The sequence below is a fragment of the Polyodon spathula genome, chromosome 4 (genome assembly GCF_017654505.1).
Source record: "Polyodon spathula isolate WHYD16114869_AA chromosome 4, ASM1765450v1, whole genome shotgun sequence".
NCBI lineage: Eukaryota > Metazoa > Chordata > Actinopteri > Acipenseriformes > Polyodontidae > Polyodon > Polyodon spathula.
The window spans coordinates 35700641-35726568 of NC_054537.1; the positions used below are offsets into that span (position 1 = coordinate 35700641).

At 36.5% G+C, this 25928-nt stretch overlaps 1 protein-coding gene and 1 pseudogene across 1 annotated transcript in view; one reads left to right on the forward strand and one right to left on the reverse strand.

Moving 5' to 3' along the window:
- On the reverse strand, window positions 1-772 carry LOC121313927 (annotated as a pseudogene).
- Window positions 773-14440: 13668 nt separating this feature from the next.
- LOC121314480 (laminin subunit alpha-1-like) overlaps window positions 14441-25928 on the forward strand; it is a 70029-nt gene continuing 58541 nt past the window's right edge. The window contains exon 1 of the mRNA XM_041247806.1: window positions 14441-14679. Within this exon, the coding sequence (XP_041103740.1) occupies window positions 14469-14679 (211 nt within the window). The 5' untranslated portion in view covers window positions 14441-14468. The remainder of the gene's footprint in view (window positions 14680-25928) is intronic.

Below are 25928 nucleotides of genomic sequence, written 5' to 3' on the forward strand. Positions count from 1 at the left end.
TCAGAGGGCAAGCTTCTTCAATCCTCTCAGCTGATACAGTTCCATGGGGACGTGCTGAATGACATTACAATCTACATTGTGCAACCGCAAGGAGGTCAGAAAGTACAAGGTTTTTGGTATAGAGTGGATGCAGTTGCCCTCAACGATTGGGATTTTTAGGTTTTCCAGATGCTCGATCCTATCTGTTATGTTTTCCAGCTTGTTGTGGGAAAGGTGCAAAAAGACCAGGTTCTTCATCCCGTAGACGCAAGCAGGGATGTGAGCAATGAGGCTGTGGCTCAGGTTCAGCTTCTTTAGGCTGACCATATCCATGAAGCAGATGGGGAGGCCAGTGATTAGATTGTTAGCCAGACTGATAACTTCCAACTTCCTGCAGGCACTCAGCTCCTCTGGAACCTCAGTCAGGAGGTTCTTGTAGGCAAGCAATACCTGTAGGTTTTTCAGCTGGCCAATCTCCACAGGCAAGCTGGCCAGCTGGTTCCCCCACAGGTTTAGAATTACTGGGCTTTCTAGCACCCAGAGGGAGAATAGTGAGGCAGTTTAGTGGCGGATTGAGCTTCTCCATGTCAGTCAGCTCCCACAACGGCTCAGGAACTTCTGACATTCCTCTCATGGTCAAGCTTAGAATGCTGAACCCAAAATGGCTGGGGCCATGCTTCCTTATTCTAGCAGTTCATGACAATCCATCTTCTTTGGGAGGGGTTTTGCCTTTCTTTATAACTTGTTTCTTTAGCTCCTCTTTGGTAAAGTCTTTCGATTGCTTTACTCCCATGTCTTCAAACTGTGTGCTCTTCCTTTTTCAAAGCCTCCCAGTACATTTTCCAAAGTAAGCTTCCCTAAAGGTGGCAACTATCAATGTTAGATTCACTTTTTGAAATGTTAACTCCTTTTGATACAACTCTTCAAATGTTCTTCGTTCAGGTAAACTTTGACGATTTTTCTTCTGTCTTATATTACAAAATTAAATGCAAATATCAATTCAATGCTTCATGTAAGTGAAACCTAACCTTGATTGCATTAAGGTCACATTAATAACATTTTTGTCAAGTCATTTTATATGATGGCATGGGAATCACACAGCATTAACTCTAACCTACAAACTACTCAAGAATCATTGCATTGCAGACATTTTCCTTTATTGCCAGGATAGGCCATTGGCAATCCAGGAATTTTGTCCCTAAGATGTAGTCAACCAACTACATGGCACAACTACAAAGCACCCTGATTATTACAAAAGTTTATTTTATTATTTTCAAGTCTGTGTATTTTCGGTTTTTATAGTCTTCCTGGTCATCAGGTGAATCGGTGTTGTGATTTCAGAATATAGGTTAACTATAAAATGACGGGAAGCATCTTTACTTTTACATGTACCTCATTACTACTGATAATAATGAAAAAAGACTTATTAGTTGTCACGGGAATCAAAATTCATAATTTAGCAAGACATATATTTTTCAAGATATGGATCCTCTTAGACATTGTGAGGAGAAAAAAAAAAGCACATGAATATGAAATACAAAATAATTTATTCATAAGGGATATGATTTATACTATTCCTCCTTATTGCTTATGGAAAGTATTTTATTTATAGATATAGATTTAAGATTTAAAATATCATATTTCTGCTGTTGTGATGGATTTAAATCTGGTTCATAATAGTAGTTGGCTTTGCAAGCTATTTTGGTATCGCCAACATTATGAGACCGGTTCACCTCATTTTTTTTAAATATTGGCAAAAAAATGGTTACAAATAATGCTAACAAACTTTTCTTTGGATGCCAAAATAACCAAACACTTAATCTCAGTGGTTTGCTAAATTAATTCCTGTGGTTTGCTTGAGGTGTCAGTCCAAAATGGGCAGGTTGGAGAGACTGGAACAGAAGGTGTGGCAACCTATGGTAGGGGAAGGGTCATGGTCTGTAAATATTTTGGTGTCAGCTTATTCTTGTTTTTTGTTATTTGTTACTTTAATGTATTTTTTTAAAATCATGTTTTGGGGCAACATCTTAACCCATTTTGTTAATAGGCCTAATATAGCTATTCAAATTAATTGGATGACATTAGAAGCCTGATATGGAATTTAAGAGACTAAACTTATTCAGATTGTTGCTCACTGATATTATGTGTACATGCATTATTTAATACTCCATGAAATATATATTCTTAAAGAGGTTCATCTCAACTAGTGGGCAAAAGGGGATCTTTGGCAGCACCTATAAATCTGTAAGGTGATCTTTCATTAACCTCCTAAAGAGGACTGACAAAGGGTACTCTCTGTCCAGTGTGTATGTTTGTCTGTTGATCCTTCTGTTTATTAGGACAGTGAAGCTAATACAGTCACAAGCCTCAGTAACGTAAGAGTGTGCGTACCTGTGTTTAGGAGGAGAGTAGGATACAGTGCTTATTAATAATTATATTATTCATATAAAACAGTTTGACTTTAAGGTTCAGATAAAAAAAATTAATTATACAGCTAATATGAAGCCATGCAGTTCACTTCAATGGAAGCTCATGATAGAATATTGTAGAATGTGTTGTTTCCTAGTAAAACTACTGGGTAGCATCCTGGGTTGGGGAGGTAAAATCAGTAGGGTCTGCTCCCCGTGCAACAGCGGGCCCTACTAGCCAGGTACACAGTGAGTAGTAGTGCCTATAGTACACTTGGTTTACTTGGCCAAAAAACATTTTCATTGTATTCTGTTAAATAACAAGCATTCTATAATATTTCGTAACAGCATATCAACTGTAACATATTAATGAAAAGGAAAACATCAGGTTTAAAAACTATTCCTTTGCTAATTAAGCTTACTTTGTTGTACAGCGATATCACAGTAATGCTGCTCTTAGAAAATTCTGGCTTTTCTGCGTTTTTCACTTTGTAAAAAGGATACTGCCTATGTTCTTTGGCTCCTGCTCAAAAAAATGAAATGGGAACAAAGATTGCTGGGATTTAGTTGGTGGTAATAATGTAGTAAAGCCTATGTGTGACATAGCATTTTTTTTTTTTTCACATTTTACTTTTCCTGATTACATTAATCTTGAGGGGTCTGCACTCATTTGTCTAGTGTGTTAGAACTACATCATCCATACATGCCCAGTTCAATGAAGCAGATGCTGAGGACAGATTGTAACATTTGTCCTCTGCTCTCCAACTGACTGCTAACAACCAGGGCAAGCAGGAGATTTTGCAGCAGGCAAGAAATGCAGAGAGTAACTCGATTTAAAAGATGTTAGCAGAAAGAAAATTACATTGTAAAAACATGACAGTGCCCAAAAAGTCTTCACTGGCCCTGTCAAAAACAAGAAGTAATACCTACAATTATGTTAATGTGAGTGAAATGTTCTTTTCAAAGATGGTTGCTGTGTGTGTAATTCATTCATATCTCTTTTTAAAAATAACGACTCGGCCTAGGGCTACTTCTTCTGCATTGAGGTGTCCCTACGTGGCACTGTCCAGTGACTCCAAGTTCATTGAAGGGTATCCACGTTACTGTAAAGTTATTCTTTATTATACAATGTTAAAAGCTTCTTAAAAAAAAAAAAAAAAAAGAAAAGTTGAGTCATAAGATAAATCACATCTGTTAACTATATCTGTGAAATATATATTTTCAGTGATAGCTGAAAATATTTCTCGTTTTATAATTTGAACGGACACTTAAGCGGCTTTTGGAGAATTGTAAGTTCTTTCCATGCTGAACAATTATGGATAAGCTGTGACTAATCTAAATAAATACAAATGTTAGGATTATGAGCAAACAAATTCTGTAAAACTGGATGGGAAAGGTTTACTAAAGTGTCAGTTCATATGAATACGGATTTAAGTAAGCCTGGAAATGTATCCTAATTTGAAGATTATTGCATTGGTACCAGATGAGGGATCATGTTAATTTCTGTAAAAGGTGATGCGAGTCTGCTGGTAGAACATATGAGAGAGAGACGGAGGGATTGTGCTTGCCAACCCCAGCTCAGGCAACTAGGTTTTATTTATTTATACACAACAAAAACTCAGGTGCAATCCCATGTGCCACCGGCAATGTTATGAAGTCTGCGGGTGGTGTCGATTATTCAGGAAAAACAAAACAACTAAATAAATCACTGTACAAAAACTCTGTCACAAAACTAAATGTTCTCTAGTTTAGCTGTGCACTACTTCCCATTAAAAGGGAGTTCCTGTTCCAGGAACTCTATCGTCTCTAAATCAAGTTGTAGCTTGCTATTTAGTGAAACTAAATTAAATCTTTTACTGCCTCTGTCGGTATAAAGGACTCTAATTCTATTGATTGTCTGCACTTCTCTTTTATACATGTGGACAGACTCTAATTGGCAACTAATTAATCAATAAGAATCAGATCACATTCCACAGATGGATATTTTAACCAATTTTAATAAAACCTTTCAATATTCACAAACTTTATTAACAAAACCCAAACAAACAGTAATAAACTATATGGTGAGACGCAGTCCCTGCCACGAGTTCATAAAAGGGTAAGTAACTGCTGATTTAATTTGATCTATTTCTCTTCCCTTCCTTTTTTACTACAAAATCATATGATGCAGTAACCTTTCATCTCTTTTGGCCACAATATTGAAGCATTTGCGGGAAATGAAGAGCAAATCACACAGGTATTTCAGGTTCTCGAATGAAGTGGGTTATTAAGCCTGGACTCTACACTGAATCAGCAAAACGTGCTGCTTTACCAGCCAGTGGTACAGCTACAGCTGAGCAGCGTAGTGCTACTCAGATTGACAAAATAATCAGCAGCCTGCTACTTATCCCCCTGTCCAGGCCACTCCCCCAGTGCCCCAGCCACCAATCTCAAGCATGCACGGCTTCCCGCTCTTGATCCCTTGATTGTTGCAACATCTTATTTCCTGATCTGTGACAATAATATTTCAACCAGGGCTCGCTTGCATGGCAAGCAGAGCTTCTGATTGGTGGTGATTCTCCCATTTCTGACTTTACTGAACGCCTGCTGCAGTTTGACTGGGTTATAGAACCTTCCCGAGTGTAGTTACAGCAAAGCCAGGGTCGTTGCAACAGTATTTGTATGAAGAGTGGTCTAGCAAAGTTGAAAGAGCACCACATCATGTGGCTTCTTCAGAGAGTCTTCAAAAGGTGTCAGCAACTAAGATTCTGCAGCTACAGTGATGAGTGACCTAACAGCTGCTTTTGACACCATAGATCGTGGTATTCTTCTTGACCTCTTTCAGAAGTATGCTGGAATCTCTGGAACCTGTCTCTCCTGGATGTCCTCTTGCCTATCCAGACGCATGCAGTCTGTTTCCTATGCTGGACACAGTGGTGTTGCAAACCCAGTCAATTGTGATGTCCCCCAAGGATCTGTTCTTGGGTCCCTTCTCATCAATATCTACATGCTTCCCTTGGGTTACCTCATCCACCAACAAAGAGTCATGTTTCACTCCTATGCTGACGTCACCCAACTATACTTAAAACTTGACCCTGGTAGTCCCTCTGCCATGGTCTGGCTCTCGACTTGCATTCAAGACATCGAGGCCTGGATGTCTGCCAATTTTCTTCAGCTGAACACTAGCAAATCTGAACTCCTTCTAGTAGGATCTAAAACTCAATATAGCTGTCCTGAACCTCAGAAACTGTCTGTTGCTGCCTTCCCCCGCAGTACGAAGCCTTGGTTTATTTCTTGGCAGCAACTTCTCCTTTGATGCCCACATCTCCTCCATGGTCAAATCTTCCTTCTACCATCTTCGAAACATCTCCAAAGTCTGTCCCTAACTTTCCCTCCCAGATATGTCATGCATTTGTCTCCTCTCCACTCTCTATATGGTGGTCTCCTGACACGCACCATAAACCGGCTGCAGCTAGTCCAGAATGCCACTGCCAGGATCCTAACCAGATGTAAAAAACATGACCACATCACCCCCCCCATCTTGCCCAGCTGCACTGGCTACCTGTAAAGTTCAGGATTATTTTTAAAACGCTCCTGCTCACCTACAATGCCCTTCATCCCACAGGTCCCTGCTCAACCTGCTAACCCGCTATGTCCCTGCCCGCAAGCTGAGGTCCTCCGACTCTGGCCTGCTTGTTATCCCCAAGCAAAAGTGCATCACACTTGGATAACACTTGTTTAGCTTCATGCCTCCGACTCTTTGGAACTCTCTACCAGCTCTGGTGCGTGATGCTCCCACTGTCACTTGCTTTAAATCAACTCTCAAGATCCACCTGTTCTCTTTTGCTTTCCATGCTCTTTAAGCCTGATATCTGCTATTAGCTGCTGTGTTGCTGCTACTGTTTCACGTATTATGTTACTATCATGTATTATGCACTTTCCACTGTATTTAACGTATTTTGCTTTTATTTTTTTTAACTGTATATCATGTATTATGCATTAAATAAAGACTGATTGATTGATGTGATGGCTGGATTAAGCTTTGAAAGTTAACCTAATGTCTATTGCCCTTTAAAGTAAATAGACAATGAGTTAAAAGTGGAATCTGTGTTCTTTTGTATCAGCTATTTGAGAATTCAGCAGCAAACTCTGCTCACCAGTGATGCAGTGCTCTAGCTGCAGAACTTAAAGCTTTATCAGGGAAGGCCATAGGCTTTTATCAAGCATGGCAAGTGTGACAAGAAGAGACTCAATCAACAGAGTCTTGTGGAAAAGTAAAGGATTAGCTAAGAGGCCCTGGGGGAGCTAGGAGTAGTACAAGAGAGGACTGGGCTCCACCTGGATGACAGGGGTTATTTGTCTTCCATTGTTCATTTAGTCATCTACATACCTTCCTCTTACCTTCTAAACAAGGGATGGGCAGCTCAGGTTTATGGCACTGCCTTAGCTAGCTTAATAATGAGTCATTTCGATTCCATCCAGGCTCAGGTTTGATGAGATAATTAACCTGTATGGGGGTTTGATTAGTTCAATTAAACAATTCAGAACCTGGTGGAAACAAAGGCCTGTCCAGGATGGGGCCGGAGTGACCCTTGCCATTTCTAAATCCATGTCCAACAGTACAGCACAAAAATGAAGGTAAAAGATACAGTTCCGTACTATATAACAGAGTGCAATGCAGTGTGCTAGATTACAAGCCTCAAGCACATCATTGTGCCTATCCTGGACCAAAACATTAAACTAAATTCCACTATTTACATGTACTGTAAAACACCACAGAATATTGTGTTGCTTTATTTATTATAAAACACAAGATACTAAACCCATTGGGGAGGGACTAATGTATTGAAGTCCTCTTTTGTTAAACAAATATAAAGTTGACTAAGGCACCTTCAGATTGTTAGTTAAAAACATCACACATTTAAAAAAGAAGGAAAACAGGATCAAACACAGTTTAACCATCCCAACGATGATTGATTGTGCACCACAGTTTTAAGGCAATGATAAGGCTTAGTGTTCCATACAATTATTGTATCATATAATGTTTTAAAAGCCATTCTAAAGACTTGCCACAATGTGCAGTAGAAGGGAGATTATTATAAATACTGTGTTACTATTTGACAGGCACTGTTTTGAAACACAAAACGTGTATTTTAGTCAGAGTATTGTAATTAATATATACTACAAAACTTTGATTCTTTTTTTTTTAAATAAGAATTTAAACAGCCATACATTGGTTGCATAAAACTGTATACAAAAGGCTTTGTGATGAATTGAGGGAATGGGGGATGAGGGAGCAATTGTCCTTGAAAACCACCAGCTATCCAACGACAGCATCTATATATCATAGAACTGGTCACTGCGACAGAAAAAAAAAATCATGTTTTATTCAACATTCTAGTGAAAAAAATAAATGTGCATTTTATGAATGCAGTTTGCATTAGCCTTGCAATCCAGTACTAACCATGTGGATGGAATTTAAATTCACAGATTATTAAATTTCTAGTAAATCTGAAAATTGTAACAAATAAGAACCTTTTGCTGTAGTTCTCTTATGATAAAAAGCATATGTTGTTGTTCTGTAATATTTCGTATGAATATGTATGCCCCCAACAATTTCCTTAAACAAATGGAAATCACCTCTATTGGTATTACTCACTGTACCCAAATAGCATGGTATGCTGAGTGCATAGTTTGTTTTCTGATAGCATAGTGTCCATTTATATTCTATCTTGGATTTTCATTTTAAACAGTAGTTCTTCCCATAGCCTGTTGGCAACAAGTAGACATGGCTTGAGGTTTTTGCTTTTTAAAACAGCTCAAATTGATTGCAGGGGAGGTTCAATCGCTGCCATTGCCTTTGCATCTGTACAGGAGTGCTAATATGATTGCGCACACAGGGACAGATACTGCCTAACATATGCTACTGGGAACACAATGTCATTTGATTGGTCGCCACCATAGTAATGCAAACCTCTGGTTGAACATCCTGTCAGAATTCAGTTACTAGAATATGTTTAATGGTGATGAAACAAGAGAGAGGAAGAGTTGAAGGAAGTCCTCGGCTAATCTTTCCATTTGGTCTTGCATGGCTGTTCAACTATTGGTAGATGCCTTTAGGTGCTGTTATGTGTTTATCCTTTGCTCTGGTAAAAGCATAGTACAGTGTAGAAAACAATGGAAAACCATGAGTGAAGCATAGCAAGTGCATAGTATAGTAATCGGAAAATGAGAAATGACGTGGTTAACATGGTAGCTCAGACAACACTTTAGGAAATACTGTACATTTCCAGTTCATTTTGATCAGTAAATATGTCTTTACACCATCCTGGAGGGGAGATGTCCTCGAAATCAAAATGTTGGTCAATCTCTGGCTCAACAGAAGCATGCCCAGTGTAGCCTAGCCAGACATTCTATTGCAATATCATAATCTAACCTTATAGTATATATCAGTTTCCATAATGTTTTCTTCCAAGTTGGACAATAATGATATACAACAGAGATGCTGTTTGTCTACAGTACTAACTTTGGTAGGTGAGATTGTTAACATATACAGGGTTATGATTTTAATTATCTTAACAGTGGTGTGGATCTAAATCCCACCACCTTTTAAATTTATCTGAATCCAATTTATTAACAATTAACACATCCAGTACAATAACAATACGCTGTTGGAAATACGTTCAAATTAGTCCTGAAAACCGTGTTTGTACGTTTTAGGGCAGCTGTATTTAGGGCAATGTTGACTATCCCACAATGAATTAAACATTGATTTTCATTTTTCACACTAGATGGAGCTATTTCTCTACTTCTATCACTTATTTTGTAAAACTAGAAATCCCCATTATTCTTCTATTTCATTCTGTCTTGTGTAAAAAGGTTGGTGTCTCCACTAACATGTCATATCATTATCTTTGTTACAGCATGACTAACCTTTAAATAATAATACAAAAGCCTCATTTTTTATGAGGAAAAGAAAAAAGAAAAAAAGGAATGTACATGTATTCATTTCATGTTGTTTACTGAGCTTTATCCTTTCAAATATAGGCACTGACAATACAATTGTACTCTCACACTTCTGTTTGACCTTCATATTATTGTGTCTTTACCAGTGTATCATAATAAGTTATTATGATACACTCTGGCCATACACTGTTACTGTCTATGTATCTCATAACAAACCCATTCAACTCTCCCATGACCTCACTGCTGAGAAGGCTGAAATGGGCATTTCATAGACTCATTTCAACTTTGCCATGAATATAGGGGAAGTCTTTGTAGTAATGGACTGACCAGTAATTCAGGCCATAAATCAAATCAGCATTGAAAATCCAGACACAAGTTACAGCAAATTCAGACATAGATTGCACACCATGTTTTGCTCCCTTGTTAATCCATGTTACTCTGGATATCCCTAAGGCATGTTTGCGTAGCCCTCTGCCCTCTCCACATTGTGGAGTGCAACCCAGTAAGTGGTGCTAAGAACATTACTTAATCTTTAGTAATGGATCATTACAACATCCCATATCATGAGGCAAGCGCTAAAGCAAAGACAATTTAGGCAATTTAGAGGTGAATAAAATAATTGTAACGATATATAACTAGTTTTGAAAATGTCTTGCTTGCCATTAAAGCATCATCCCTGTGTTTCTTCATATGTGGCTACACTATAGTAAAATTAACATTTGAAAGGTTTGCTAAATAACATGTTTTTGACACAGGTGGACAAGCAGTGTAGTTTTTATATTTTATTGGAAAAAAGACCATATGAGCTATAATTAGCTTGTTTACAACGGCCCCCAACAGCAAATTACAAAACACACATTTAGAACCCTACACATCATGTACATACACAGGGCTTATTCAGATAGTGGAACTATTTGATAACTCAAATAAACAGGCAGCTTGTTAAAGATCCCTTTAAAAAGAATCTGATTCCAGTGAAAGCTCCTTCTTTTTTCAGGTGACAAGAAGTTTAACCTGGAATACAAGGTACAGTGATGTTCTAAAGGAGGACTCTGAAGAACAAATCTACAAATCCTGTTAAACACTGTATCAATCTTCTTCAGCTTTAAACCTTGAGTTGTATCACGCATACATATGTACTGAACTTTTTCTGCAGACAGTAGGTATTTCATTAATAAAGACAGAAAAGTCCACGAATTGACCCCTGAGGGGCACCTAAAGATACAGGCATAAAATCTGATTTCTTTCTGTCAAAGACAACAGCTTGGGAACGTTCTGATAAATAAGACTTAAGCCACAACACTGTAGTGTCCGTAACTCCAAGAGTTATTAACTTATTAAAAAGTATTTTATGATTAACTAAGTCACAGGCCTTAGAGAAGTCAATAAAGATCACACCAGTTATTTTCTTTTCCTCTATAGCCCAGTGTATATTACTTGTTAATTTTAGCAATGCTGTCGTTGTCGAATGAGCTTTTCTAAAACCAGATTGATAATTAGTTAATAAATTATTTGTTGTTAAATAATCAGTCAGTTGAATTTGGACAATTATTTCAATGGTCTTTGATGGAAGTGGTAAGATAGATAATGGCCTGTAATTGCCAGGGACAGTAACATCCCCACTTTTTAATATGGGAGATATTATAGCTTGCTTCAACTGATGAGGCATTTCACCAGACATCAGTGACATATTAATTAACTTAGCAAGTGGACTTTTCAGAGCGTAAGCAGCAAACTTAAGGAGTTTTGGTTCTATCCCGTCTGCACCTGCTGTTTTAGTAACATCAATTTGTGTTAAATATTTATATACATCGCTCTCACTTACCGGTTTAAATCTAAAACATAACTCTTTGTTATGGTCAATAGAAGTTACATCAGAAGTTTTTAATGTACGTGTACATTCACTCAAATTAGTAAAATGATGGTTGAAAGCATTTGCAATTTGAAACAGTTCACGAACCATTTGACCCTGTATATTTAAGGGTGAGGTAGAAACCTTTTTCCCTCTGTTGAATAGTTTATTAATACCCTGCCAAAAAGTACATGGGCTATTTAGATTTGTATCAATGTAATTTAAAAGATATTCAGCTTATGCTTTTCTTATTAAGGCTGTAACTTTTATTTCTCAATTGTTTATATAATATTTTATCAGAATGGTCTCCATGAATTTTCTTTCTCAGTTTACAGCCTTGGTATGGCAATACGGCAAAAAATAAATGTCAGCACCCCAGAGGAGGGGAAAATGTACTTCCAATCAGCTTTCAAAACTTTCAGTGTGGACTTAATTACCATTGAGTGGTACTCTGTTGTAAAAGCGAGGGAAGGACAGATTTTCTTCTTTTGAAATCAACACATTAGTGAATGGATTTGTGTAATACCTGCCGATAAATAATTCTTAAAGGCAATTACAAGCCTGAACATCAGCACAGCCCTACCCAATATTTTAATTTGGTAGAATAGGGGCTTATGATATGAAATATAGTTGTGATATAATATTATTTCACAAAAACAATTGATGATTCAACTGTCGAGAGCTTAGAAATATATACATTTTAGCATTTGAAACAACAAATGACTAAATAATGGTCGAAACTGTCTTTCATTCTAAAGCTACAGTATTTGCTTCAGCTCAATGCTAAACCCTGTTGTTGGGAATGACTGCAAGTGAGCTATCTAGAAAGTATTGTTTATTATGTAATGGGAGTACTGTGCTATGAAGAGGAATTTGAATTATCAAGAAACTTAAACATGAACTTTAAAGTTGATGTTTCAATACTTTTATGAACTTTAAACCATCACCATGAAATTAACTAATGCCACTTATTCTATCGATGTCTAGGAAAAAGGGCTTTCAGGTCTGTGCAAGACCTTGCTGCTGATTTTGACTCCAACCAACAGGCACATAGATGTAGTTAAATGCAGAGCTAAGAGAAAAGCAATAGTCCTGCAACAAATCAACACAGAGTTGCTTACGTATCTGTAATCTCACAAAGTCCTGTCTGACCATCAGATTGACCATGCGGCACCTCATGCACATACAGCATACAACAAAAACACTGTAGATTTTATGGTAAGACCAAACAGAGTCAAAGCAGAAGCAAAGAGAGTCCTCCAAAGCTTCACCCTCAGGAGCGTCTTCTGGGTAAAAGTAATCAGAAAAGAATGCAGAATATTGCAGGCGCTGTTATTCTCTGAAATTCTCTTGTCAAACCCGAGAAGGTGTTTGTCTCTATATCGAGTGGTGTAGTCTATTGCTTGGCGGCACAAGTGCAAACATACAGCTCACCACCAGGGTGTTTCACAATGTGTACCCTATATGATGTGAAAAGGTGTTAATTCCAATCCTAGTCATGTGACACAGAACAAGTGTGTGCAACCCTACACACAGGGAAAAAGCAGCCTGCGCTCCCTGTGAATTTGTGCATTGGATTAGGTGATAATTCCCCCTGTGTTGTAGTATTTTGTTTTGCTCAAACACATTCTGTTCAGGTACTGTATATGAATACATCGACTGTTTGTACGTCTATAAATAAAATGTTCAATGAAAGGGAGATTTTCCATTTTTAATACAGTTTATTAAAAAAAAAAAAAATGTAAAAGTGTGTCATTTAACCTGAAAAACCACAATGAAAATGGTTAAATTATGTTCTGATTTGAAAATGATCATTTTCCATGCAAGAAATCAGATCAGAGTGTGATGACTCAAGACTGAAAAGAAATGATGCTTTATGAGTAGGGCTACCTGATTTCCAGAGGGGTAAAAAAATAATAATAATAATTTTGTTTCTTTAATTCATTGAAGCTGTACCAACTGAAGCAGTTAAAATAAGTAGATAATAACACAATCGTAATTTAAAAGTTAAACATATTGTGCGTGTGTGTGTGTGTGTGTGTGTGTGTGTGTGTGTGTGTGTGTGTGTGTGTGTGTGTGTGTGTATATATATATATATTAAAAACATGCTGTCCATAGCAAAACCGGGACGATTCAACAAACTTACTGTTTCTGACTGGGACAAAAAATGGTGGTTAAAAACTGGGACAATATCAGTTTTCCCGGGACGTCCTGTAACCCTATGAGGAATGTTCTTTAAAGCAAGTGTGGGCCATTCTGGAGAACATTCCAGAAAACAGATTTACAGACTTCAATCTGCCAGCACCTGAAGGATAGCCAAATTACATTCGGAAACAAATTGCCTACCACAATAGGAAACACTAATTCAGAGTTTTTGTTCAGTAATATCGTGAAACCAAACAGTCACATAAGCTCTACCAAACTAACATAAAAATAACACACACACACACACACACACACACACACACACACACACTCAAAAAAACCTTGTTATGTTTTTGTTGCATGTTGGGGGAGAGATGATCAGTTTGAGGATAATAACTAGTAAGTGCATTAAAATTAAAATAAAATAACTATCCTGCATTACTTTACAACATGTTCCTTGTTTTTGTCTGCCTGTTTGTTTGAAATAAGGACACACAAAAAAGGGTTTATTCGCACTATTGATTTGTTCTGTAGAGTTATTTAAAAGCAATGCAATTCAAGCATTTTGAATTAACTTTGCAATACTACTGGTATGGATACAAAGTTACTACAGTTACCATAAAGGGATTCCATAATTAAAAAGGAAGCATTTATTTGGGGTTTGATTATAATAAGTGTTTCATATGTACTTCAATTAAAAAAAATAAAAAAAATAAAATAAAACTAAAACTAAAATAAAGGGTCATTCCAATTGTTTCATGTTGAATGATTGTGCTGCCTGGGATAGTAGCAGGCATCCCCTGCTGCCTCAGCGACTGCGGAACATACCAAGTCAGAGGGATTTTTTTCAAACACGTGATATTTTTGACAAACAATAATTAATTAAACTTCGAATGAAATTGTTTTTTTAATAAATTTCAATTTAAAATAAATATATTAATTGCATATTTTCAGTGCTTATTAAATATTCTACGTTTTCTGGTGACCAATGATTGAACAAACCCGCTTTGTTTCGAATGGTGCACCCCAGAGCCTGTGTGAGTTTGTAGCGGGATGAACTGAATAGAGTTTTCAGGGAGAAAAAAAAAAGTTGCAGTTGAATGAAGCAAAGAAGAATAGTCATCAGGAGAGGGTGGTTGATGAAGCTAGTGACAAACCAAGAAGGAAAAACAAGGGAGAAAGGGGATTCTGGTTGGAAAGCAAAACAAATAATAACAAGTATTTGCGAAAAATCATTCCCTGTCATCTACTGTGCAAGTAAAACTACTCCACATACAGAGGGGAAAATGAAATGCTACTTATTAATTGTGCTGATGATATGCGCATCCTCCGTGGAGTGTAATAAAAGAGGTGAGCTGGAAACAATTATTCTCCTTTTGAATTTACATTTAATTATTAAAAAAAGTGACATAAAACAATATAACACAATGTGCCCTTTTATGACACTTACAATACACTGTTTAATATTACTATATATTTATTTAATAAGTTACATGTATACAAAGCTGCTATGTTAAATAAATAATATACTGGAATTATGTAAGTCGTTTTGCAATATGCAGTACTGCAATATTTCTTGTGACGCTTACAACATATGATTGTTTGCATCCAATAAGGCTGTCTTCGTTATTGCACATTTAAAAAATAGGTATTTTGTTATTATTATTCTTATTATTTTAATCTTCTAAGGACTTGTGTAGTTACCTGGACCATTAGCAAATTCGATACGCTGTTGCTTTACTTTTGATTCAAACGTGCCATACGTCTACATAATAAAACAAGCTAGCGCTCATGTAATAGTTTTAGATCACCATTCAATCGCTAGTTCACTGTTTTGTGTTTGAAAAGATCGATCAGTAAAGATAAGACCAATTGTTGCACCTTTTAAGATGCTGAAGTTGTCGCCAGCATTCATTCATCCATTATTGCCCACACAGACTGGAATGCAGTCCAATCCGTTTACACAACTAATGTATCTGAGTCCTTGTTAACACTTTTTTCTCTAATGATGTTGCTGATATGGAAATACAAAAATGATTGTAATAAATTCGATGCCTATAATATTATTTGAAGAAATCTAATAAGACTTCTAGTCAAAAGGTTTGTTATTGAATTAATGTAGTTTCTCTTAGTATTTCTAAATTATGCAGCACTGAGTGTTTAATAGTTATGGATATTGCTGATATCACCGTTTTGCTTCCAAAACGTCCTAACCATTTTGTTTTACTAAATAGGAACAGTTCTTGGGATGTAAATCGCGGTTTTTAAACTCATGGGATTAAAACTTTGATGTTGAAGTTTACGTTTCTATATAATGAACAAAAATGCTGACAACTTCCATTTTACTTCATATACTGTAGTCCTAACAGTTACTTGTCTGCAGTTATTAATTCATTTTTATTTATGCATCAAAAATACTTTCCTTAATAGCTCGAATATGTACCCGCTAGTTTACTGTAAATCAAGGCCATAGTACTTCGTGTAATGAGGCGCACCCTGGGTTGCAATGCTGTAGGTTCAGAATCTTTGTCTTTAAATCCTAAACTCAAACAAGCAATCCCCACTCTACAGAGAGATTCCTGCTTAGTCAAACATGGCATGATAATCTTATCTTGCTTGTCTTTTTATTGTGAACTGCAATCGAACCCGTATCTTATCTGTACTACTGAAGACTGTCACTTGGTTGCATTTAATTAAATAATTCTAGAAAGATAAGTTATGTTAATTCTTTAAAAAAAAATACAAACATATATAACTATTAATGTATTTTATTAACATTTTTATTTTATAAGCTGTAGACTTTGAAATTGAACAAGTTAGCATTCTCAAAACTTCACATTTTCTGAGAATTCTTTAAATGGCTTATGATGCAAAAGAAATGTATGGGCTAGTGCTGGCCTAAAGATGTTGGAGCAAAAAATAAGTGTTTATTGTTGGCAGTCAGTGGCTGGCCATGTGCTAATTTTAGGCCTAATCTCCAGGTATTCAGTATTGTGTGATGTAATGGATCACCTCCTAGCGGCTGAGGAGTTAATAAGACCGATATCAGTGTAAGACTTGTAATTACCTCTCAACTACAGATCTTGCTGTTTATTTGAATGGAAAGACTTTGGCCTTTGAACTGTATGTTCTGCCTTTCCATTTAATTCAACGGGTTGAAATGCATGGGGCTGAATTTGTCCTGCAGATTTAATAAGTACAGTCCACACAGACATGCACAGGTGGATCACATGTGCATAATGTCCTATCACCACCATCAAAACCAGTGCTTATAATTAAATTAGCCTTCACAGTAAAAGAATGTTAGCTGCACTGCTGTGGCAAAGTTAAATTCTGAGCTCAAATACCGTTTCACTGTCCTGGTGACAGATCTGTCACCTGTGGCCCCTCAATCACAGCTTAGCTTTCACACACACAAGCACTGATGGGTCCAGATGTTTTGGTAAATTGGCTTAGAGCTCCCCCATGTCTCTGTTTTAGGTGCTATTGTTTCCCAAATGACATCCAAACCCTAAGGGATATTGGAGATCAGATGCAGTAAAGGTTTGAAGTTACTGTATCAGGAATTTAATCCAGAGTTTTATCACATGGTTGAATGCTTGAAACAATCCATCTGAATGATTTTAGCAAGTCTGAAATGTAAGTGACTGATTAAAACAGATCAGTTTAATTATTTGTTACTTTAAGTGATATGAAACACTGCATTCCAATAAGTGTGTGTGTGTGTGTGTGTGTGTGTGTGTGTGTGTGTGTGTGTGTGTGTGTGTGTGTATATATATATATATATATATATATATATATATATATATATATATATATATATATATATACGGTAGAGTCTTGAATGGGTAAAGGCTTTCTGCAGATCAGAATTCTTTGTAGATTCCAGTCACACGTCCATGCTTGATACCAGACACTCAGTGATAAAATCTAAGTACCAGAATAAACCAGGTCCAATATTATTAACAAAGTGTCGCCTTAAGTGGGATGCTGGATTTCTGTAGAAACTAATGAGTGTATAGCACAGTGACTTGTCGGCCAGTGTCCCGTGCTGGAGAATGTTTGCATGTTGTTTATTTGATTGAAGATTGCTACAGTAAGCAACTGTTGATACCAGGGTGCTGATTTCTGACATACTGTACTGAGCTGTCCTATACAGCTGCCAGGGGAACAGTGATGTGTAGTGCATGGGTTAATTTAAAAGTAAAAAAAGTAGAAAAAAACTTTCTTCTCAGTTGTGTGAAAACCCTGACTCTAGAGCTCTTCACAGTGTGTCTGGTTCATTTCTTAGGGTAAAATAAAAACATATATAATTTAATACTACAAAATATGTATTTTTGTAATAATTCCAATCCCTCTTTTTCATTCCTTGGTATTGTTGGATTGTTTTACTAAAATTAATTCATACAGTACAAGACACAGTAAATGTTTTTATTTTAAATGCATTTTTTTCACCTGCACACCCCTTTTCATAGTGTGAGAGAATTCATATTTCCCAGTGCTGTCAAAGCTGGTGTTTTGTAAAGTAAGGTACCCTGTTTTTCAGGTTCAAAATAATGCAAGATTTTAATGTTTTTTAGTACCACATTCCTGTTGTGTTTGTAGCTTCTGTGACACACAGTCTTGTTCAGTCTAATACTAAAATATTGGTTTTACCCACACAAATGCTAAATATAAAAGAAGAAAAAAAAATAGGCATGATATTATTGTGTTGTAAGTTGAATTTTAAGAGAGACTTTCCTAATAACCAAAAGCTGCTCCACTAATTTAACAGCGCTGTTTTAGTTAGGCTATTTGTTTGTCTGATCAAATTAGAGAGGTGACAATTTGCCATATTGTGCTCTGTGGGGCTACAGTGTTTAGTAAACTGTTTTGTGTCTAAAGGCATAGTGACCCCACTGTGAGCTTACATCCTGTAAGATACTTGTACTAGGATTTTTTTTCTTAACTCTTATTTCAAAAGGCAACTCTTACCAACCAGCTGTATTGTTGCAGAGAAGCACATATTCAGTGTGAAAGCCGTTAGTTATTAGTCCAGCAAGTGCCTGAGGGGGGTCTGAAATGGCTATGAATTAACTTAACAAAGGACTATATGCCCCGTTGCTTTACAGCTGCCAGGGACTGCTGCTTGACTTGATGGTTACTGTTTTAAATGGCTTGGTCATTAAAAGTAAGGCACCATAAAATTACCCTTGCAGTGCCATGTCTACTATAGACCTCTTACCTATCAAGTGTATTAGGATAATAATATAATAGAATGCTACTCCATACTTAATGATATGCTTAAAAAAATGTGGTCAGTGTGCTGTTTTTTTTTTTTTTTATAAAAATGTTTTAATAAAGAAATCTTTATGTGTGGCTTTTCAAATTAAAGTGAGGCATGTTGTGTCTAGACTTGTAAATGATAAGTGGAGGTTAGTGTGAGTCATCTTGTTCCTTGCTGGGCTGTGTAAACTTTATACATATGTAGGACTTCTGATTTTCTGTGTTTTCCCCTGACTTTTTTATACTCTCCTTTGAGAATTCAATTGATACCTGTAAAACTATTTGTGTATCTCAATCACAACTGAGAAACACATTAATAGTAAAATTTATTTCATTGACGTTTTTTTTTTTTCCTGTGAAATAACTAAATTGGCTTTTAAAGTTACTAATCTTTATTAAAGTTATTATGATAAAGTATTTTATGTGAAACACACTTTATTACAATCATTATACAGTAGTCATCATTATATAGTAGTTATAACTGTATTTATTTTAATAAAGATGAGTCGCTTCTGCTTTTAAATGAAAAAGTAAGACTTATGATTTAAAACCCATTTAGTTTTTTCACAGAAAAATAAAAAGTAAATTGAATCAGTTTTACTATTGACGTTTCTCTCAGTTGTGATTGAGATACAGCAATGTCTATCAGGTATCAACTGAATTCTTAAGAGAGTAGAAAAGTCAGTAAAACACAGAAAATCTGAATTGCTGGGATTTGCTTTTGTGTTGGGTATACCGTATGTATGGATGTGCCTGATAATTGACAATTCTTTGAGATAATAAATTCACCATATTGTCAAGCAATCTTTAATGATCATTGGTGAGACAGCTGAGCCTTTTTGAGAAGTTTCGTAGGCATGGTAGTGTTACTGCCTTCTCATCCATTGACCCCATTCACACTTTTGATTTAAGGCGGCCCAGGGTCGCCTCAGGGCCACCTTTTCTCATATGTGAAAACTCATATGAAAAAAGAAAAAGCAACACATGCCGCCTTTTCGTATCACATTACCAGTTTGATTTTATTTATTTATTTATTTATTTCTTAGCAGGCTCCCTTATCCCGGGCGACTGATTTTCTGTGATAACACGGAAAAACGCGGATTTTCTATGATGTCAGAGATTTTTTGTTTTACATCTGGGCAGTGGCAAAAAAACATGCAAGGGTTTTTTGTTTGTTTGATAATAAACAAATCCACACATGCATCGTATATAAACATTAACACAGGCAACATCGCTTTAAATTTACATAAACATACCTGACCGATAAAACTGCATCTGGTATTCAAGTTCAGTGTTGAATGAGACTTCAGTTTACTTCAGTCAGTATCCAGAGCTGTTCAAAGATGCCGAAAACAATAACAATCACCTCTGGAGATTGGATCAGCGAATTTGGCAAGAATGAATTTCATGTCGATGGTAATGTGCTGTTTTGTATTTCATGCAGCTGTAGTTACACTCAGAACCACAGACAGACCATTATAGAGCACATGGGAAGCGCTAAACATAAAATGAATGAAAGGAAACGTAAATAACAACAAACTTGGGATTCTTTTATGTTCTCAATGCCAGCGTCTCGCGACAATCTTGCAGGAGAATGTGGCAGCTCTAGTTTACACTAGCCATCTGGATGACGAAGAAATATCTATTTTTTACAGTAGGTAACTATTTGTAATATTTGAAGTAAAAAAAAAAAAAAGTGCGTTTGTTTTATTGATTAATGGCAATGGTAAGCTTGTAACTTGCTTAGAATTTGAAAGTGTAACCCATTGTATTTTCACTGTATTATTCCAATGCCTGTTATTATTATTATTGTTAATGATTGAATTATGATTATTATTGTTAATGTTATTCTATAGCCATATGTTCAGTAGTCTTCCAAGAGACGGTGTAATGCTAATGTTCAGTCTTGAAATGGTTAGGGACTGGATAATAATAATGACAATGATAATAATAAAGAGTAAATAATAGAATAGTTTAACAATCGTGTTTGTAAACAAAGACGGTATTCGTGCAGGTTAAACAAATACATACAACTGAAAAGAAACCTGTTAGTTATTTGCAATCTGAGTGAAGTATCCATTACGAAAATAAATATTTATACCTGTGAACACTAGCAAGTTGCTGTTTCCTGTGTTAAATACCTCTGTATTGAGAGAATAATGTGATTGTGGGTGGTGTTAAGCTCGCATTATCTCCCCCTTACACACCATAACATTAAGTCAAAATTGTCAATAATACATGCTTTTTTAAAATATATACCATAAAATTGTTACTGTGCTGCATTGAAAAAAAATATTAAGAAACGTCTGCGACAAATCAAGGATTACTATATATTCTGGTAGCTCTTCCAACAATTCGACACATTTTAGGCCTACTTTTCAATCACATATGTGTACGTGCAAATGCCACTTAAACTGCAAGTGTAAACGGGGTTGCAGACCTAAATATACCCTGGCCCCGAGGCAGCACCAGAGGCAGCCCTTGGCCAGTGAAGTAGTGTGAACGGGATTATAGAAGCCTTGCCTAATGGCTGACCCAGAATATCAGCAGAGTTGACATCAGATGTACCTGCAGTGTGTTGCTATTGGTCAATCATAATGATTTTGTTTACAGTAAGTGGGACATGATCAGCTATCAGGATACAGGCTACCCGTTTAGTTTGGGTTTAAGGCCAAATGAAACTAGATTAAAGACCTTGATAAATCTGTCCAAAAGGTATTACCAATTACAGGGCAAAAAATAGTCACTTAAATAACAGCAAACAACACTCAGGGCTTAGAAAATCAATGGCAGAAGAAAACAAATGGGGATTCTGTACTGCCATGTGGGTCATTTTGACCCAGTCCCAGAAGTCAAAGATTAGATATTTTCTGCCAAAGATAACTGCATCAAATAGTAATATTAGCACTGTCTTCCATAGGTAGGCAACATCTATCCTTTAGTATAAGCTATATTGATGTAAAATATATTTAGTTTAATATGTAGTAGATTATTTAAAAGGTGAGTACTTTCAGTAGTTGTGTTATATTAAATACTTTTAAAGAATACCGATCCAGTTCAGTTCAATCAATTTGCTAAGTTTGTATAGCCTCTCGTGCTGTAATTGTGTCTTTGTGTTACACAGTAATGTTGACCAGAAGGTCTGTTCTGGATTAAGGGAAATGCTCTGAGTTACATTCATCTTTATCTAAATCAGATGCTGAGACTCCTTTGTTGTCCTTGTTATCTGATACAGCACTCCTTGGAAAACCTTTGTAAGCAAACCAGATATATTTTAGTCTGAAGTTGCTCAAAGTCTTCATTCCTTGTTCTGGTGGTGTAATGTTCTGATGAGAATGATCTAACCTAGATAATTAGCAAATTAGACATTTTAGTACCTTTTACTGGTACTCGGTTATAGTTGTTCAAATAAACTGAGTACGTTGCCTCTTACCTGTGTAGTGGGGGTTATAGAAAAAGTGTGTCTGCTCTGTTAGTGATGCTTAAATAATCCCATTGTTAGGCCACTCTATCAATTTCACATTTTTAAACTTTCTTTCAACAAAAACTTTTTTACTGTTCCAAACCTGTTCCATGATTTTAGGAAATGTAAGGCAATGCCTAAAGGAAGGTAAAAGGATGGCATCGAATGAAAAGCACCTACACGTCTGTTCATTTGATTCCCCAAGCTTTTGGCAGCATGGCTAAAAACATGCACAGTGGTAAAGAAGAGAATTATTTTCTGGTCCGCCAGGCTTATTCCCCCGCTTGGAATGAGTCCCATCTACCGAACCGCAGTAACCAGCAATTTGATGACTGGCAGGAAAGCTCTGTTCTAATGGAATCACACAATTGAAACAGTTAATAGACCCTATTACAGAGCAGTCTAGGAATTTTGAGTCTGTAGACAAATAGCAGCGTTTAAAACATACTAATGAGAGTGTTATCAGTTACTGAAAGACCGCTCATCTTTGGTTCTATCTGGTGCGAAAGTAGTTCAGAAGTCCAGCTAATTGAGCAGTAAAGTTTATTTTACCTGTCATTTAACATCCTTTCACATTTCTTGAAGCCAGCATTCATATTTCTTTTCCAAACAGATGCACATTTTTGCATGCATTTTTACCATATGTCGAGTGTAATTGTAGTCGCTTCTACCATTATTTGCTCATAATGTTCCAGCTGAGTTTAAGTGGCTGCGATCCAGCAGCTATGCACCATTTAATTGAAGCTGAAACAAAGGAATCTTGTTTTTTTTTTTTTTTTTTAAAGACCAATTGAATGCCAATCAACATTACAAAGCTTCTTACTTGAGCTTGTTCACTAGGGACTGGGCAAATTGGGTAAAATGTGTCTTGTCATTTGTGAGATATACTGTATTCATAAAGCTCGAGTACACCAGTAAATTAAATGCAGCCCCATTTACCAAAGCCAGCTTATAGCTTTGACCATAGACAGTTCTATCATAAAGCTTATGTTTTGAACTGGGGTTCTTAGAAGTACCTTTTCACTGGTTATCATATTCTGCTGCTGGTCAACTGTTTTCTTTTCCAGGAACAATATAATTAATAAACAAACTCCTTCCCAATGGTGACTTACCTGTGCATCTATCTGCTAGGGAGTAGCTTTCCCCAGAGTATCCCGTTTGTTTTAACTCAAGTCATTGTGAGCAATGCTGGAGTATTTTTTTAATGTTGAACCCAGGCTGAACAAACTTGGTAGAAAATGAGATACAATGCAATTCAGTATTACAACATTGTATCATAGTAAACATAGTAAAGCATTACTCATGTAACCATCAACGAAGGCAACGCAACACATTTTGGTAACAACAGAAACCTTGAAAGTCTAAATGAAGCAAGGTATTTTTTAAAACTGGAACACTTTATTACACCCTTACAGTCCCTTCTAATAGATCCACTTCACATTGTTTTCTGTGATCTGCGTTGCCTAACTTGGAGCGGTAAATATGTGGGACAGAAAAGCATTGTGTGTTTGAAAAAGGTTTTGGCTGCGTGAATAGTTATTGTCTTAGTTGATAGATTGTGCTCCACTGCTATCAAACCAATACATTTTGTGTGTCTGCTGCTCAACTAACTAGAATAATAAATCGGCATTCTTCATGTATTTCCTTGATGGAAAAATCTCTCTGTCTTGATGCGTCTTGACCAGGTGCAATGCAGCTTGCATTGATGGCTGTGTATTTTTTCCCCATTTAATGAAATTAAAAATGAGTACAAAAATAAAGTATTCCCCCTTAGTCTACACTACCCATTAACATATAACTGTGAGCGCCATATATTGCTTCAGATAGGCTGGATGGTCAAGCACAATTTGCGATTGGATCTGTGTATCAAAATGTCCTCAGTCAAACAATTAAGCACTTTAAAAAATATGAGCTGGGGAAAAAAACTTGCTCATAGTCACCGGTGTTGAGCTGATGTTATTCAATTTAAAGAAATGTATCTGTTGTTCTGGACCTGAATCCTGCTTTGTAACCTTGCTACCACTTTTTCTATAACAAGCTGTCAATAATGGTTTCCTATTGCTAGGATGTGATTTTAATGACGTTACTGACATTGACCAAGCAGTGCCTTTCTTTTTCAATGAAGCATAGGGTTGTTTTAGCCAAGTAGCTTCAGAACCTGTCTCAGAGGCTGTAACAGGGTGAGGAGCCCTGTACATTTATTTGTTTATTTTAGAACGGTACCCCTCCGCCCCTGTGCAGTTTAGTATTTTGTGTTTATTATGATTCATTATTTGTATGTATGACAGCGTAGCTGTGTTGTTTTGTTATAGTTTTATTAAATGTGAGCAGTGTTTTAAAAATAAAAACGGCGCATGCCGCACCTTTTGCATGCAGTATTTTTCCTTTGTTTTTCTTCCTGCATCTGGCCTGACGTCACCACGCGGCTACCCTGTCACAGAGGCTCTAAGTGAATCTCAGCTAGTTGAGTAAACTGAGGCTGTTTTCCACTTCATTTCTTTATCTGGGGTATACCAGAAAACTTAAACCTGTAGCCTCAGGTCATCTGTGTTTTGTGTTTTAGTTCAAGCCCAGTGACAAGAAACATGTTTCAATAGGCATTGCTGTAGGACACTGTTCTTCACAACAGTTTGTCACAAGTCAAGAGTCCCCTCATAAAACAACAATGTTTCATTTGCGACTGTGCCAGTTGTTTATTGCACTCTTTGTCTGTCAATTTGTCACATTACATCGAAACAGCTGTTCTTTTGTACAGACCTGTTGCTGGATTGTTCGTTATTTCTCCCCATCTTGAAATTGTCTAATAAAGATTTAATTTTACAAGAGAGGACATGAAAGGTGTAAACCTTGATCAAAGACAGAAATAGTTACTGAAGCTTGTGGCAAGTTGAACAATGCAGAGTACCAAAGTGTGACATTTGAGCTTTAAAAAAATATATTAAAAAAGGCAATGTTTAAATATTTATTTGTCTGGAATTATTATTATTGTAGGTGTTCTTTAGAGCTGGGAACAGGCTGTGCTGTGGAGAGATACATGTAGCCCCTTTTTTTTTTCTTTCCCCACTTTTTTGCAGTACTTGGATGAATTGAGATGGGGGAGTTTTCCCTTGTCTGACGCGACTCGGCCTAAAAACTTGCTATTTAAGGTTGTTTGATAGTTTCCCAGCTTGACACTGATGTGTCTGTCTGCAGTTGTACATTTTAGTAGCATCTGTTTAGTGGGGGAGTGTGCATTCACAACTTGTAAAGTGAATCTGAACAGATAGCTAGAAATAACTTTTTGTTTAATCAGTTTCAAAGGCCTCTTTGTGAGGAAGTGATGAAAAGTGTGTTTTATTTCTTAAAACTGAAGCAAAAACTATTTCCTAAAACCAAGCCCCTAATAACATATAATTAGTTTTTACTTTTTTTCTGTTCCTTTTAATCTTAAAGGCCTTGTTAAACTAGATTGCCCAAGGCTCTGTAGAATTTCAAGTGCTTCTTTTATTATGAAGGTCATAGTTTGTGAATAACACCATAGCTTGTAGCCAGATTCTGATAAGGTTTGAGATAGCAAGATAAAACAGGTACTGGCTTAATACTTTGCCAAAAGAAAATTCTGAATACATTTGTGCTACGTTTTAAAAAGTCTATTTGTCCTATGAGGCTAATTGCATAAACCATGTACCTACTTTTATTTTGTTTTGAAGATTTTAACGTTACCCACATCCATGTTGAGATGAAAACTGTGTATTTAAAATGTAAAATTTTATCACAAGTTTAAAGAGGAGCCAAATGACAAGGCAGCTGTCTTTAAGAGCCCTGGAATACCTGCTTCACCCAACAAATATACATACTATACAAGGCTTCAAAGCTGCACCCTGTTGAGCAG